General features: G+C 37.0%; 1 protein-coding gene across 2 annotated transcripts in view; it reads left to right on the forward strand.

Moving 5' to 3' along the window:
* The window catches only part of macrod2.S (MACRO domain containing 2 S homeolog), a 1,492,323-nt gene that overhangs the window by 1,179,854 nt on the left and 294,046 nt on the right, over window positions 1-18,423 (forward strand). For both annotated transcript variants that reach the window (XM_018261753.2, NM_001089698.1), the window contains 1 exon segment: window positions 12,986-13,016. In XM_018261753.2, the coding sequence (XP_018117242.1) occupies window positions 12,986-13,016 (31 nt within the window).

The following is an 18,423-nucleotide window of genomic DNA, read 5'->3' on the forward strand; positions in this document are numbered from 1 at the left end:
TCTTTTTTTTCTCGCGGCTGCACGTGCACATTAGAGTGAAAAGCCGAACTTTAATTAAAAAGCCGGCTATTTCCTTCTAGTGCACATGTGTCTGCCCCGGGAAATTTGAAGAATGAAGAAGCCGTGGTGCTCGCTGGAAGAACCCAAGGCCGGTGCAGTTTTCTGCTGATAGGAGCACTGGCCTGGAGTTTCAGGTAAAGTATTTCCTTTTGCTCTTTAATAATAAAACAGTACATTATACTCAATCCCAACTAAGATATAATAAATCCTTATTGAAGGCAAAAAAAAATTCCAATTGAGTTTAATACTGTTAAAATATTTTTTTAGTAGATTTAAGGCATGGAGATCCAAATTACAGAAAACCCCAGATCCCAAGCATTCTGGATAACAGGTCCCATACCGGTATACATTTGTACATATAAATATATTTAAAATGGCAGATAATGGGAAAAAAACCCGTCTCCAAGCAAATCGTGCATTTGACAACAAACAAGATTTCATTATTTTCCTAAGAATGCAATTTTGACAGAAATGGGAACTATTTCTTACATAAACCAATGTCTGAGACTGGTAAATGTAAGCGAGAAGGGATGTACGTGAACTTTGCCTCTTAGCCAAGAATGAATGGATATTACCCTGAAACATGTAAACCAAGACTGAAACATGTTCCAGTGACAAAGTACAATTCGGATAGCACGAAGGCATATGAACAATGTACACACACTATAGGCAAACAGAGGGATCAGCGCACAAAGGGTAATAACAGCAGTGTGTGTGTAGGGACATATCACAGGCTTACATTTGTTTGGAAATAGATATGGAGAGTTACAACTTGTGCCCATGCACAGACATTACAAACTGACATATTCAGATAAGAACACACTCTTCAAAGTCTCATGAGTGAATCTCTGGTTTGGCATACTTCTTTTGCTGAACTTCAGCTCTGGAACATTTTTCATTAGATAAGATAGTGGATCTCCATCTCAAACTAAGTGTGGGAAGCATCCACAAGTTCTGAGCTGCGAACCCTACACCATCAGTTTTAGTTATAAAGCAGCAGAACCTAAATAGTTTCAAGAGACACTTTCTATGTATTCTTCTACTCTAATAACTAAATAATAAAAAGGGCTGTTATGTGTCTTAATACTTTCAAAGTATATTTTGCCATGAAAATTTATTAAGATTCCAGTTGTGTTTGCCACAAAAATTAGAGTTTTAGAGTAGTTTTTTTTGGTCAAAACTCACATTTCTGGGTTATTTCAAGGTATAGAAAACTATAACATTCAAACTTTGATAAATAACCCCCATAATGACATAATCATCAACCACTCAAGTGTAATGACAATGTACTAAACACATGCTGGACTGTGGATCTATATCTTTATAATGAAAACCTTAAACTCTGTGATGATGTTCTAAGTAAATACAATTGAAGAATAGAATAGACTGTATTTCTCTAGAGTAGAAATAAATAAACTAAACTATATTAAAATGCACTGGATCTATATATTATAGTATAATGGAATAATTCAGACTTCACATTATATTTATTCATGTTCCCCTGTGATTTCTGAGAGGGTGGCCTTGTGATCTTTGCTCATTGTAGCTGGAAGGGCCTCTTCAACACTGAAATGTTTTTTCCAATAGCAAGAGCAACTAGTTTTTGGAAGTAGGTAATAGGTCTGAGGAACCCATCCACCTTACCTGAGAACAGCTGCTACCCACCCATAATTTTAATAGTGGTATGGGATCTGTTATCCAGAAAGCTCTGAATAACATGATCTCCCGTAAACTCCATTTTATCCAAATAATCCAATTATTTTTTTCAAATGATTTCCTTTTTTTCTGTAATAATAAAGCAGTAGCTTGTACTTAGTTAAAACCTTATTGGAAGCAAACCCAGACAATTGTCTTTATTTAATGTTTAAATGTTTTTCTAGTAGACTTAGGGTAGGACTCCACGAGTGATTTTGTCGCAATCCGACGCGCTGCAACAAAAATAAGGTAAGAGATAGAATTATCGCATGGTGTCACAACGTTGATCCGACGCGACATGACTGTCGGATGCAGAAGCAGCGTGCAAAATCGCTTGTGGAGTCCTACCCTTTAGGTGTGAAGTATGGAAAGATTCATTATCCCGACAACCCCAGGTCCCGAGCATAATGTCTAACTGGTCTCATACCTGTATAACAAAGATAGAGATTATGATGTATTAGGTCATGCTTTCTAAGTAGAGTAGAGAACACATCTTCATGATCATGCTATAACTTTGCATTACTATTCAGAGAATCCATAAGGAGAACACTTGAAGATCCCAGAGGATCCTAAGGTTGCAGGGAGTTGGTGGCCCCTGCTGAAGACCCCAATCCAATGTATAGTGTTTCCAAAAAATTCAAAGGCAACTTCAGTGAAAGAGGCATCCTGTGAAGTCATACCATGGGGCCCTATTGTTTACACTTGTACTATTAAATATACTAGATCCCCTAGTCCAAACCATGAAAAATATTAGGACGTATTCCTGCTCCAATGGCAGTGAAATTGACACCACTCCAGCTGACACTTGGACACTTGTTTGCTTCCGAGTGTGGAGTGTTGCAAAACTCGAGTAACGTTTCTCTTGTGTTTTTATGGTAGGGCATGTTCTCTCCTTTATTATTTTTCCCATTAATTAGTTCATGACTTGCACACATTAGATATAGGCTTTCGCTGGAATGCCACTCAATAATTTCCAACAAAGTCCATTGAACGGTTCTCAGCATCTCTGAGCTGCCGAGTGGTTTCGACAACAAAACCTGTGGTTGAGAACAAGAAATACAGAAACAAAAATTACATTTGCAAACAATGAGCATAGTTCAATACTAGTACACCGATAGGACCTATTATCTGTAAACCTGTTATCCAAAAAGCTGAGAAATATGGGAAGGCCGTCTCACATGAATTACATTTTATCCAAATTTTTAAAAATAATTAAATTTTTCTCTATAATTATAAAACAGTGCCTTGTCCTTGATCTAAATTACAATATAATTTATCCCTATTGAAGGTAAACAATCCTACTGGGTTTAATTCATGTTTAAATCTAATTTTAGTAGGCTTAAGGTATGAAGATCCAAATTATCCAGAAAACCCCAGGTCTCGAGCATTCTGGATAACAGATCCCATATCTGTAACAGAATTAATAGGGGTAAATTCTTACTCTTTAGTAAATTTTGTAGATTTCCAATTTGGAAGATAATCTTGCCTCTGGTCCAAAAATCATATAATATTTGATTTCGTGCAGCCCCCATTAACTACAAAGACACAATTAAAAGCTGTAAAGGGACACACAGTGGTCACAACATCACTGCAGATCCACTGCACACCATGGGGTATGTTACTATTAGTGATGGGCGAATTTGTCCTGAAAAATTCACGAAATGTGAATCGCTGGTGTCAATGAGCATCCGAATAATGTTGACGAGCGGCTTTTCCAATGAGCATCCAAATTTTTTGCCGGCGGCGAAACGCATAAGTTCGCCACAAAATTTGTGCCTGCTGAATTTATTCGCCCATCACTAGTTACTATTTAATGAGCCCTAGTCAGTCAAATTTATTGCGGAAAAATCCAAAATGACTGTATTTTTCAAAAGCATGGTTCAGCTACAGTAAACCCAGATTTAGTTCTGCACATGCTTGCATACAATACACATGACTTTAGTAGTACTCATAATAACTATCATTTTCATTCAGTGTTATGAACTCGACTGGGCTTTGCATTTCAGTTCAATGTTTATTGACTCTTAGTTGCAACTTGACATTTGTTTTTTTTTTTCCCTTCACTCTACTTTATGTTATGAAACACTTGGCAGAACATTGGGTGCTGTGCTGAATTTATAGTATAGCAATAACATACTTCTGTAAATAAACAGCAAATTGCTGTCCTTCTAACCCCAAACAAGCTGTTACTTACTCTTGCATCTAAAAGCTAACAGTTTCACCAGAGATTGCACGGCCTACCAAAGAATCCTATAGATGATTGCACTCAACAGTTCTAAAGAAATTGCTCTGGGATGCAGAATCAAGGATAATGAAACAATTTAGTGTTGTTAAGGTTGATCTTCCTTTTAATAAGCCAAGTATTTATCAGCTAGCTATATTTTATTAGACTTGCCCTCAAGAAGTCAGAATATTTATTTTCTCATTACAAATGGCACTGTAACAAAAAAGCTTTATTTGGAAGTAGGAAATGTTAGAGCTTAATTTTTTTTATCCTTTTTGAATTATTTTGAAATCTTCTGACTCTTTCCAGCTTTCAAATGGGGGACACTGACCCAAGAAGACAAAAAAACTTTTGCTCTGTGAGGTGACAGTTTTAGGGGGTTAATTACTAAAATCCGAATGAAAAAATCACCAAACATCTGTGATTTTTTTTTTTAATAAAGTCAGACTTTTGAAAAAATCACGAATTTTTCCGAATTTATTAAACCCGAGGATGGAAAATTCAGAATCTGAAAATCTGGCATCTCAGACCTGTGAAGGTTGCATATAAGTCAATGGGGCAAATTCACTAAGTGCCGAAGAGCCTAACGCTAGCGTCAATTCGCTAGCGTTGGTCATTTTCGTTACTTCGCAAATTCACTAACGAACGCTGGTGTAAATTCGCTAGTGTTACTTCGCACCCTTACGCCTGGCGAATTTTCGCAACGGACATAACTACGCAAATTCACTAACACACGCATTGTACTGAACGCTACCTTTTACGCTAGACTTCCTTCGCCACCTCAGACCTGGCGAAGCGCAATAGAGTAGATAGGGATTGCTTCAAAAAAAGTTCAAATTTTTTCTAAGTCCCAAAAAACGCTGGCGTTTTTTCTATATTATGGGTGATAGGCTGAAAAAGATCGAACATTTTTTTGGGGCTCCCCTCCTTACCCCCTACATTTCCTAACTCATGGCAACTCAACTATACAGTGGGCACATGTGTAGGGCAAAAAAAATTTTTATTTGATGTTTGAAGGTTTCCCAGGCATTTGTAGTGATTCTACGTATTCCTCCATTGAAATTTGAATTTGGCACCGTATGCAAATTAACCATCGCTAGTGTAACTTAGCTTCGCTTAGCGAATCAACGCTAGCGCAACTTCGCAACCTTACGCTACCCCTGAGCGTAACTTCGGATTTTAGTGAATTTGCGGAGCGCTGGCGAAACTACGCCTGGCGAAGTGCGGCGAAGTTACGCCTGGTGCAACTACGAATCTTAGTGAATTAGCCCCAAAGGAAGAAGTCCCAATGATTTTTTGATTTGCGCTGCGTTTCATGCAATACCCTGAAGTTTCGGGTGAAAATTCTGAAAAAATCTTAAAAAACTTGAAAATTGGATGAAAAAAAATCCCAAAAAATCATGAAAAATTTTAAAATAAATAAGTGTAAAAATCTAGAGTGGATTTCATCGGAGTTTGTAGCAGAAAATATTGAGACAAATTCAGACTTTGATAAATAACCCCCTTATTGTTATCGTTACATTGTATTACTTATCTTTCTACTCAAGCCTTTTCTATTCAGGCCTATAATTTACACCACTGCTTGGTTGTAAGGGTTATGTGGACCCTAGCAAACAGATCGCTGCTGAAACAAAAATAAATCATTAAAAAAACACAAATGAAAAAATTAAGACCAATTGCAAATTTCTTATATGATCCTTCTTTACACAGGACCATATTTATATTTATAGGCATCTAAGGGCCTTTGCTTTAAGGGGGTGGCCCTTGGTGCTTATACTTTTTTTTTTTGTGTGAAAAGTTAAGTTTTGTAATTGAAGGAGTCAGGAGTTGCTGGACTTGGATTTGATACTATTGATTGCTAATTGCATGCATACCACTAGATGGATCATGGGATAATTATTAGCAATACAGGTGTCAGGAAGCTGTTATTTTCCCATTGGCTTCTGTAGGGGTTTGAAGGTGGATGATATCAATCCAACATGCAATTCAGCAGTAAAGAGTATCAGAGCACAAGTCACATGGCTAACGGCACCTGGGAAAGTAAGATAATGTCTATCTACACTAGGGATGTGCTGAATTCACTATTTTGGGATTTGACCAAATCCTTCATGAAAGATTTGTCTGAATACAAAACTGAATCCGAAACCTAATTTGCAAATTCACATTTGGGCCACAGCAAGGGCCAATGAGAGGCAACAAAAATATTTTTACTTTTTGTTGTTTGTGTGACAAAAAGTCACGTGATTTTAAGGGTTCAGATTCAGTTCAGCTTGGATTCCTGAACCGAATCCTGGATTTGGTGCAACCCTAATCCCCATGTCAAATTTCAAAATGAAATGTTTAAAAATGTTTGCTCTTTTAAAATAAAAAGGAATTTCAAAGCAGGATTCTGCTGAAGGAGTGCTATTAACTGACGCATTTTGTAAAAAATAAAAATTTTTGCCATGACAGAATCCCTTTAATGTCAGAATTAGGAATGCCGAGAGAAGTAGACCAGGCCAGCAGTATTTCTGATCACCGTGTTTATGTTTAGGATAACAATGGATTAATTCTAGTTAGTACTGCATGGAACCAAATAACTGATAAAGTAAAGTGTAAAGCGGAATCCTCTATTTGCTATTTTGTATATCTCTTAAATGCTCTCTTATATCAGGGCAAATAAAGAGACAAGAATAACATCTTCAAAAGGCGGCAAATATTCTTTGACTCACTGAACATAAATTTAATGAGTCAGCCAGGTCTCTTATCACTTTTGCATGATCCACTCTTATCATATTAGATTATTAGCCCACACAGCTTTGCACAAAACCCATCGCTCGGCCAAAAATGTAATTATGTTTGCATTGTGGTCAGGGAAGGACACCAGCCTCCTTCTCCTATTTTCACTATTTCTTTTTCTTACCTGTCAAAATTCTGCAGCTTCGTCATTTACTTATTTATAATAATGACTTTATGTTACAGTGAATTACCATAAATCCTAATACCAAAAACTAAAAAATCTGAAACGCTGTATGTTTTTATTTTTGTATTTTATGCTCTTGTTATTTTGAATTCCGGATTTATGTGGTTGTGTGTAGTGATGGGCGAATTTATTCGGCAGGCGCAAATTCGCGGCGAATTCCCGAATCAACAAATAGATTCACGAAACCGCTGAGAAAATTCACCAGCTAAAATTTGTTTTCGGGAATTTTTCGCAGTTTCACAAATTTTGCGGGAAATTCGCGAATTTTTCGGCGAAGCAAAAATTTTGCCCATCACTAAGGGGCAAATTTACGTAAGGTCGAATATCGAGGGTTAATTAACCCTCGATATTCGACTGTCGAAGTTACATTCGATATTCGAAGTTGAAGGATTTAGCGCTATTCATTCGATCGAACGATTAAATCCTTCGAATTGTTCGATTCGAAGGATTTTAATCCATCGATCGAACGATTTTTGTTCAACCAAAAAAAGATAGCCAAGCCTATGGGGACCTTCCCCATAGGCTAACATTGACTTTGGTAGCTTTTAGGTGGCGAACTAGGGGGTCGAAGTTTTTTCTTAAAGAGACAGTACTTCGACTATCGAATAGTCGAATAGTCGAACGATTTTTAGTTTGAATCTTCGATTCAAAGTCGAAGGTCGAAGTAGCCAAAAAAACCATTCGAAAATCAAAGTTTTTTTTTCCTCTATTCCTTCACTCGAGCTAAGTAAATGGGCCCCTAGGTGTCTGTACATATACATATAGTATAATAATGTATATATGGAAATTATAGGTTAAAAAACATATTACTGACAAATGCAAGAGCACAGCTTTATGATCAGTGCATTTTTTTTCTCAAGTAAAGATAAATATGCAATCGCAGATTTCAATGTTTTTGCTTATTAAGACTATAAGAGGGTTATTTACTAAACTCTGAATGCAAAAATTACCAATCTTAATTTTTTTAAATAAAATCGGACTTTTAAAAAATCACAAATTTTTTCGGAATGTATTAAATCCCAAGGATGGAAAAGTCAGAATCAGAAAATCCGGCGTCTCAGACCTGTCGAGGTTGCATATAAGTCAATGGGAGAAGTCTCAATGATTTTTCGAGGTGCTCTAGGTTTCCTGCAATACCCCAAAAGTTTTCTGAGTTTTCGGGCAAAAAATCTGAGTTTTTGGGTGAAAATCAGATGAAAAATCCGAAAAAATCGTGAAAACCTGATTTTTTTTCCCGTAAAGCAAATTTTCAGGAAAATGTAATAATAAATAAGCGAAAAAAACCAGAGTGGATTTCATCGGACTTTCTAGCAGAAAATATGTAAAACAATTTAAATGAAATGCAGTTAGCAGTTTGTCCACACTTTTATGGTCCATTTAGTATTCTTAAATGTGCGTGTGAATGTCTCACAGATTATTAATAGTGCCCCCTTCTCAATGAAATGCAGTCTATGTCTTTTTTTACAGTTTAAATCATATTCATAAAGGATCAATTTTTTTATACGCCAGAGCCCGGAGTTGCAAGTTACTCTGATTATGTTTATTATGTGAAAGACTTGGAATATTTTACGAGTTCCAGTAGATCACCTTCACCTTGCTGGGATATTATGCAGTTTCTTGAAAAATAATGTTAATATACTGAGTTAAATATGTAGTTATATACAGGTACTGGACCTATTATTCAGAATACTCATGACTGGTTTTCCAGGTAACCGATCTTTCTGTAATTTCAATTTACATATTTTAAGTCTACTAGAAAATCATCTAAACATTAAATAAACCCAATAGTTTTGCTTTCAATAGGTATTTATTATATCTTAGTTGGGATCAAGTACAAGTTACTGTTTTATTATTACAGAGAAAAAGGAAATCATTTTTAAAATGTGGATTATTTGGATAAAATCGAGTCTATGGGAGATGGCCTTTCAGTAATTTGGAGCTTTCTGTATAACTGGTTTCCAGATAATGGATCCCATACATTTTTATATGCACACAAGTGGGATCTGTTATCCAGAATGCTTGGGACCTGGAATTTTATGGATAAGTGATAAGGATCTCCATACTGTGTCTGCTAAAAAAAATCATTTAAACATTAAATAAATCCAATAGGCTGGTTTTGCTTCAAATTAGGATTAGTTACAATTTAGTCCTGTCCAAGTACAAGTTACTGTTTTATTGTTACAGAGAAATAGGAAATCACTTTTAAAATTTTGAATTATTTCATTAAAATGGAGTCTATGGGAGATGACTTTCCTATAATTGGAAGATTTCTTGACATTGGGTTCCCGGATTACAGCTCCCATACCTGTATTAGCAGACAGTAGCAGACAGAGAAATTCCTGGATGACTAAAGCATGCAGGAATTATGGATAGCAACTTGACTTTATTTTTAAGTATTTTTAAAGAGAATAAATACTATTCTTTTTAACATGAACTCTCCTAGTTGATCTAAAAAAGGTTTGTAACCACAATCTCAAGTGGTATATATATATATATATATGTATGTAAAGAAGAAGCAGCACTCGTCAATTGCAAAAAAGTGTATTAAAGATCAGAGCATCACTCAAGGCAACGTTTCGGACAGCATATGTGCCCTTTGTCAAGCCCAAAAAGAGTTCTCTCAGCTTATCACAGGTATCACATTATATAGGCAAAAAAACAGGAAATGACCTCAAAATTTGCATATACACAGGTACAGAGCATTATCATATACATGTATCTATAGAAACAAAAACAGGTCATTATCACGATTTAAACCCCGAGGATATAAAGATTTGAGCATATTAATCCACCATACCTCTCTTCTTTTAAGTTTCAATTCTCGATCCCCCCCTCTTTTCATGGGCGGTACTACTTCCAAAACCATAAATTTAAGCTGATCTGCCGTGTGTCCCAAATCAACAAAATGCTTTGAGACAGGTAATGTGGTATTGCCCAAATTAATGCTAGACCGATGTTGCGATATACGTGATTTGACCATCTGGGTGGTCTCACCCACATAGATGAGACCACACGGACATGTCAACACGTAAATCGCAAATTTTGAAATACACGTGAAGTGTCCTCTTAGCTGTATCCGTTGGCCAGTCTGGGGGTGAATAAACTCTCTACCTTTCAATACGAAGGGACATTGTACGCAGCTAAGGCAAGGATACATACCCTTAGATCTACCTCCCCAAAATGTATGAGTCTCCTTAGGTTTAGTTCTCACTAAAGTGGAAGTGACATGTGCCCCAATAGTTTTGCCTCTCCTATAGGAGATAAGCGGAGCAACATCGGTCTAGCATTAATTTGGGCAATACCACATTACCTGTCTCAAAGCATTTTGTTGATTTGGGACACACGGCAGATCAGCTTAAATTTATGGTTTTGGAAGTAGTACCGCCCATGAAAAGAGGGGGGGATCGAGAATTGAAACTTAAAAGAAGAGAGGTATGGTGGATTAATATGCTCAAATCTTTATATCCTCGGGGTTTAAATCGTGATTATGACCTGTTTTTGTTTCTATAGATACATGTATATGATAATGCTCTGTACCTGTGTATATGCAAATTTTGAGGTCATTTCCTGTTTTTTGCCTATATAATGTGATACCTGTGATAAGCTGAGAGAACTCTTTATGGGCTTGACAAAGGGCACATATGTTGTCCGAAACGTTGCCTTGAGTGATGCTCTGATCTTTAATACACTTTTTTGCAATTGACGAGTGCTGCTTCTTCTTTACATACTCTATTTGATGTGGGGATGTGACGGCGTCTCCTATTGGAGCGAGCACCGACCAACACAGCAAGTATACTTCTAAGAGTGCTGGGGCACCCATTGTATAATTTTCTATATATATATATATATATATATATATATATATATATATATATATATATATATATATATATATATATATATAATATATTTATACACACACACACCCATCTAGAAATAGAAAGGACAAACTGTTCAAAATGATGACCAATTGAAAAGCTGCATAGAATAGGGCACTCTATAACAAAATAAAAGTTACTTTAAAGGTGGACCATCCCTTTAAGAACTTTAAAGGAGAACGAAAGCTACCGAAGCAGTTTATTGCCAATAGATTAGCCACAATAGTGCAAGCTAGAATGCTATATTTATTCTGTAGAATGCTTTACCATACCTGAGTAAACAGCTCTAGAAGCTCTCTCTGTTTGTTTAGGATAGCAGCTTCCATATTAGCTTGGTGTGACATCACTTCCTGCCTGAGTCTCTCCCTGCTCATTCATAGCTCTGGGCTCAGTTTACAGCAGGGAGGGGAGGAGGGAGGGGGAAAATGGAGAGAGGAGCAAACTGAGCATGCTCAAACCCTATCCCTGGAGGTTTATGCTGACAGCAGGAAGTCTGATACAAAAGCCCATGTGTACACAATAGAAGGAAAGAAATGCTGTTTTTCTTTTGGCAGGGGGCTCAGAGCAGCATTACTTTGAGGGTTTATTGGTGTAATTACATAGACCTTTCTGATAAAGCTTACTTAGTTTTAGCCTTTCCTTATCCTTTAATAAACATATTAATTAATGATAAGACCCCATTTGCAAATTACTGATGTTTAAGAAGGTGCATGGTAAGTTATATGATGACCTGAGTCTACAATGCTACCACTTTCTGCCATTCTCAATGCATTATTGTGCAAATCTTTTTAGGCAGTAAACGTATTTTTGGCAATCTACTGTAACTGTTACCTGCAACAGGTCAATGAAGATGGATTCAAATGTCAAAATTCAGTCACTTGCATATAGTTTGTTGCTTACCGTATATACTTGAGTATAAGCAGAGTTTTTCAGCATCCAAAATGTGCTGAAAAAGTCTACCTCGGGTCAACGGGAAGTAGCTGAGAGTGCAGTCACTTTTAATCATTCCTATACCAACAGTTCACTTGGGGAGAGACTGCAATATCCCACAATGCCCTCTGTTGGTTATATGAAAGAATAACAGTGTGCCCTCTGTTGGTTATATGAAAGAATAACAGTGACTGCAATATCACACAGCACCATCTGTTGGTTATATGAAAGAATAACAGTGACTAAAATATCACACAGCACCCTCTGCTGGTTATATAAAAGAACAGTGCACCCTCTGTTGGTTATATGAAAGAATAACAGTGACTGCAATATCACACAGCACCCTCTGTTGGTTATATGAAAGAATAACAGTGACTGCAATATCACACATCACCCTCTGTTGGTTATATGAAAGAATAACATTGCGCCCTCTGTTGGTTATATGAAAGAATAACAGTGACTGCAATATCACACAGTGCTCTCTGTTGGTTATATTAAAGAATAACAGTGACTGCAATATCGCACAGCACCCTCTGTTGGTTATATGAAAGAATAACAGTGCGCCATCTGTTGGTTATATTAAAGAATAACAGTGACTGCAATATCACACAGCGCCCTCTGTTGGTTATATGAAGGATTAACAGTGATGGCAATATCACACAGCGCCCTCTGTTGGTTATACGAAAGATTAACAGTGATGGCAATATCACACAGCACCCTCTGCACATGGTAGTGGGACAGTGGGACAATGTACACAGTAATCCGTTTGGCAATTCTCTGTCACCATCAACTTTGCAAAGAAGTCCGGTTGATGGCTGGGGGGGTCGCTTTGGCAGAATGTGCGCTGCTGGGAGACAGGGCTGTAGTTGTGTCTAGGCTTATACTAGAGTCAATAAGTTTTCCCAGTTTTCGTAGGTAAAATTAGGTACCCCGGTTTATACTCTGGTCGGCTTATACTCGAGTATATACGGTATATCTAATTTTCTCTTATAGAAAAAGATGCCTTTATTTATAGAGTATCAAAGGATTCAGTAGTCTCAACTGATGCTGTGCTAGAATACTAAAATATGGACAAGACAAAACAACTCATTGTTCATATAGGGATTAGAGATGCTGATTTTGTAGGTGATGTTTTCTGTTTCAGATACGATGTTTCTTTAAATTAGAATAATCATTGTTATGACTATATGTAAATGAAAGTTCATTATAATGAATGTTGCTTGTTCATTTTTCTAGGCTTTCCCCTGTATATCTACTGGAATTTATGGTAAGTCCAATTTTATTATTATTATTTATACAGTATACAGGTATGGGACCTGTTATCCAGAATGCTTGGGACCTGGGGTTTTCTAGATAAGGGATCTTTCCATGGGGCTCTTCATGCCTTAAGTCTATTAGAAAATCATGTAAACATTAAATAAACCCAATAGGCTGGTTTTGCTTCCAATAAGGATTAATTATATCCTACTGTTTTATTATTACAGAGAAACAATTTGTAAAAAATTTTAAATTATTTGGATAAAATGGAGGCTATGGGAAATGATCTTTTAGTAATATAGAGCTTTCTGGATGATGGTTTCCCATACCTGTATTTGTGTTTGTGAGTAGTGTGTTTCATTAGAATACTGAATACATTTTAGGATCATATATGGCTGCACATACATTGGTTTTACATAAGTCACAGGACTGCATGGGTATTTCTTATAAACTATTTTTAAGAAGTTGTATCGCTTCTGGCATTTGGGTTAATAATAATTTATGCCACAATCATTCATACCACTTAACTTGTTATATCCCAGTGTAATACAGATCCATTATCAAAAAAAGTTTCCAGGGGAGGTTTATTTATCCAAATTCAAATTTGCTAATTTTTTTTTTTAATTCTAATAATTTCAAAAAGTTACCAAACTTAAATGTGTGCTTATTTATGAAAAATACTTGAATATAAAGACTTGATTGAATAGTACAAATGGGAAAAAGCATGAATGCAGAGAAATCATATTATACTCATCATTTCGAAAGGGTCATGCAAAATGTTTACGCTCAAGTTCTTTTGCACTTAATAAACCTCTTAAATTTGACTTTGTGAGTTTTAGCTCAAAAAAAATCTCGAATCGCAGTAAAAATGTGAACTTGATAAATCAACCCAAAGAGTTTGAAAGTGCAACAATGTCATTTTACCCTATTAAAACCAGCAATTCTTCAAAGGCTTCATGATCTTATTTTTTTTGTGTGCTTTTTTTTTTAAAAGCTGAAAAAACAGTCAAAAAGTTTTTATTATTCTAGGTTCTCTATTTTAAAAAGTTTCTATTCGTGATTTGTGACTTTTTTTAAATACTACAATTTCTGCATTTGCTACTGTATCTTCTGCACAACACATTACATTTCATATTGAAATAAGAGTTTGAATATTTGCAGAAATGTTTTTTTTATCTTTTAATCTATTTATACATTGCAGGACAGCGGTGTTCAGGGATAAATAATATATATGGTATTCAAGTCAGATGTATGATTTGAAGAATACATTGTTATATGTGGCAACACTGCAGGAAAGCAATCAATAAATACAAATATGGAATTTTAGATTTTATAGGGCTCTTTCAGGGCAATGTGCAAAATTTGCATGGAATCTCTTATGTTTTTACCCACAATACAGAATTATTTCCCAGAAATCCATATCTGCAGGTGCTTACACACAGTGTAGGACTGGGATGCAAGGGACCCACAAGAAAACTGTTACTACAGAAGACTATGAGCCCACTTTCCAAACTATTATTCCTCCTTTCCTTAACCTCTTTATTCTCCTAGGGGTATATTTATCAAAGAGGGAAGTTAATAGTGAAGTTCCACCACTAGAGTGAAATTCCACCACTCTCCATTCATTTCTATGGGATTTTTATAGGCGTATTTATCAAAGGGTGAACTTTCACTTTCACCCATTGATAAATACGCCTTTCAAAATCCCATAGAAATGAATTGAGACCTGCGGAATTTCACTCTAGTGGCGGAACTTACTCTTTGATAAATTTACCCCCTAGTCTTTTATATCTACTTACTATATTCTTCATATATCTACTTATATTCTTCTTATTAGTGATGGGCGAATTTGTCCCGTTTCGCTTTGCCACAAAATTCTGCAAAATAAGCGAAAAATTTGCAAAACATTAATTTGAGGGCGTCAAAAATGACGCTGGCGACAATTCCAAAGCCGGGGCAGCCATTTACTTGTCGCCGGTGTTGGAATTGTCGCCTGCATCAGAATTGTCAAATTTTTCACTGCAAATTTATTGGCCGCGAATTTGCGATTGGTGAATAAATTCGCCCATCACTACTACTTATATCTACTTCCTATATTCTTCCATTATTAAGCATTTTTCCCCATAAAGAGATTAGGAATGGCCATGAAATAGGCAATATGTTTAGAAGCAAGAGGCCCACTGACACCTGGGCCCACCGGGAGTTTTCCTGGTATCCCGGTGGGCCAGTCCAACGCTGCTTACAAAGTAAAGAGTGCTGTGACTTGCATTTAGTTTATAAATGCTAAGTGGCCATTGAAATCAGGGTCGGACTGGGCTAGCAGGACCCCAGGAAAAACCCGGTGTCCCGCCAGTCCCAGACCTCAGCTCCCCCTGAAGTCCTTATTGCTTCCGCCTGAGGGAGAGGGGTGTTTTAATGCAGCTAAAGATCATGCGTGGGGGGGTGGCCCTGGACCACCCAATCTGATGCTGATGCATTAGTAAATTTGCAGTCACATTTTTATTGTCATTGTGGGTTTGATTTTTGCCATTTGTGTCACAGGAGAAGATTGTTTGTGTGTAATTAATTAATTAAAAGTGCAAATCAGTTGAAAAATTTGGTGCAATGTACAAAGACAGCCACCTCCTTAAAGCAGATGCTAAGGAACCAGTTATTTAAAAAAATGGAACTGGTATTATAATTATTAGTATTAGTATTAACATGTATTTTTAAAGCACCAACATATTGCACTTTTCTATGCAATAAATGGGTGCATACATGACTATACAGATTTCCATACGAAGCAGCCATGATCCATGCCAAAATTAGCTCATGTGATGTTTGTTTTTAATATTTGCATCAGTTGACTAAACACCTACAAACAAACACTTTCTTGGCACCAAATAACCTTTTTTATATATATTAAAGGTCACTATTCTAAAGTCTTGTAGAGACCCATGAATGGCATTTTCCCACTTCTTGTTTCTAAACCCATTGTATTCTACAGAGCTTCTTTTATCTGTCATGTAGCCTGTGCCCTAGAGCCCTATTAAACCTGACTGGCTACAAAGGATCATATTCATATGAGCTTTAGTAACTTTTTTGAAGCAAACACAGAGTTTGTATCAGTGCAGAATAATAGCACACTATATTTATTTAGTTGATGGTGTGATTGTTTCTTTAATTATAGATCTCTCTTTCTGGAAATTGGAGCAAGGCTTAATAATAAGGGACATGGATTGACAGAAATACCTTTGTAAATAACTATCTAGTGGAAGCAATTTTGAGCACAATTTTCACAGCACTTTGTATTAATGAATGAGCCCTAATATTGGTTAGAATTCCACTTTCACCTTTCCTTCTTTTCCTTCTTCTAATCAATTGACTCACATTTCACTACTGAATTGTTTAGTCAGATCAAGGGAAGTGGTGGTTCCATTTCTATTATATGTTGTGCTAAATTGCCTCTGGACCCTTATGTGTCAGTTTTTTGTTTTTGCTCTAGCAGCTTCCATTGGTTTGTGAAAGTAAAGTTAGATTTACAGCTAACGTGTTCCAAAACAAACAGAAATTGCAGCCCATGTAGAAGGAGAATGTAAAAACAACAACATCCTGATCATTTTTATTTGGCACAATATCTGTACTGCTGCCAATGTCATCGGCCGTTTGCTAATAACAGGCTGTAGATTATTCACATGCCGGTGAAGAATGCGCCTACATTTCCCTATCGCTGGGTTCTCACTCAGCTCAATGGCCGATACAATAATATATAGATGCGCTAAGTTCATCAGTTGTTGATACAAAAGAAGAACCTCCATTTGGTCATAGAGTCTACTACTAGTGTTTCTGTTGCATTACTGAGAATAAAAAGATAATTCCTTTAAAAAAGGGTGGAAAAGGACTATTGTATATACTACAGTGCAGTTAATACACAAAATAAAAAAAACATTGCCCACAGCTTAAAGAAATGTCAGTGAAAAAAATGTATGTATTTAATAATTCTATATCTAGAAAGAATGCAGATTGATACATTATTTATAGATATGCCACCAATGACAATGCAGGGCCATGCAAACATATTGAATAGTACTATAGGGAATACATTCTTTCAGTACAGTGACAGTTCTTGATAATTGATATAGAAGAGACCCGTATCCTAAAGGAGAACTAAACCCTAAAAATGAATATGGCTAAAAATTCCATATTTTAACTTATTGAACTTATTGCACCAGCCTAAAGTTTTAGCTCCTCAATAGCAACAATGATCCGAGAATTCCAACTTGTCGCAGGCTGTCACCATCTTGGAAAGTGTCTGTGACACTCACATGCTCAGTGTGATTTGAGCGGCTGTTGAGGAGCTAAGCTTAGGGGTCATCGCAAATTATCAAGTAGAAAACGAGGTTGGCCTGTAATATAAGATGAATATACAGGGCTGATACTAAATTCTGATGCTAATTGCACTGGTTTCTGTGCTGCCATGTAGTAATTACTGGCGTCCGTCCATTTTTGGACGCTGGCCCACGTTCACTGGCGAAAATGCACCGCCGTCCAAAAATAGAAAACCGGCGTTCAATTTTTTGGACGCCAGCGAAGTTTCGTGGCAGTTTTGAAAATTTAATCGCCTGTTTCGAAACACGGGAATTCACTGTGAATTCGCCCATCACTACTAATCAGCCTTATATTGTGACATTTCTATTCTATGTGTACTGTATATTGTGAGTGGGTCCCTAAACTCAGTAAGTGACAGCAGCACAGAGCATGGGCAGTGAATCAGCAGAAAAGAAGATGGGGAGCTACTGGGGCATCTTTGGAGGCACAGATCTTTACTGCTAAAGGGCTGTGGTTGCCTTGGGCTGGTACAGAAATAGGAGATGCCACCTGTCTGGTTTTATCCTGACAACCAGGTTGTTTGAAGGGCTGTCCGGGTCAAAATTGCCTGCCCAGTTTTCCAAATTAGGAAAACCGAGCAGGATTTCTTATAATTGACATGGTGACCGGCCAATAGTCCAGTGTTGGACTGGGACAGCAGGGGCCCACCCAAAAACATTTCACCAGGGGCCCACCAATTCTTCTTAGGCCAGGGGCCCACTCTCAGTACTATTTTCTTTTTCTCCTTACTCATCCTCTGTTCTCCTAGTCCCTCTTTCTTTACATACTATAATCTATTATTCCATCTATTTAGCCTCTTGTTCTCATACAAATAGGGAAATAGGCCGAATGTTTAGCAGCATGAGGGCCCACTGACACCTGGGCCCACCGGGACTTTTCCAGGTATCCCAGTGGGCGAGTCCGACACGTCATAGCTCTGCCCTTGACATCATGGCCTGCCCCTGCAGCATCACAGACTGCCCCATTATGATATGGACCTGCCCCATTTCATCACAGTTCTGCCCCCCCAGTCCGAAGTTCTGAAGGACATAAGGTCGCAACCCTATAAA

Source organism: Xenopus laevis, chromosome 5L (assembly GCF_017654675.1).
Source record: "Xenopus laevis strain J_2021 chromosome 5L, Xenopus_laevis_v10.1, whole genome shotgun sequence".
Taxonomy (NCBI): Eukaryota; Metazoa; Chordata; class Amphibia; order Anura; family Pipidae; genus Xenopus; species Xenopus laevis.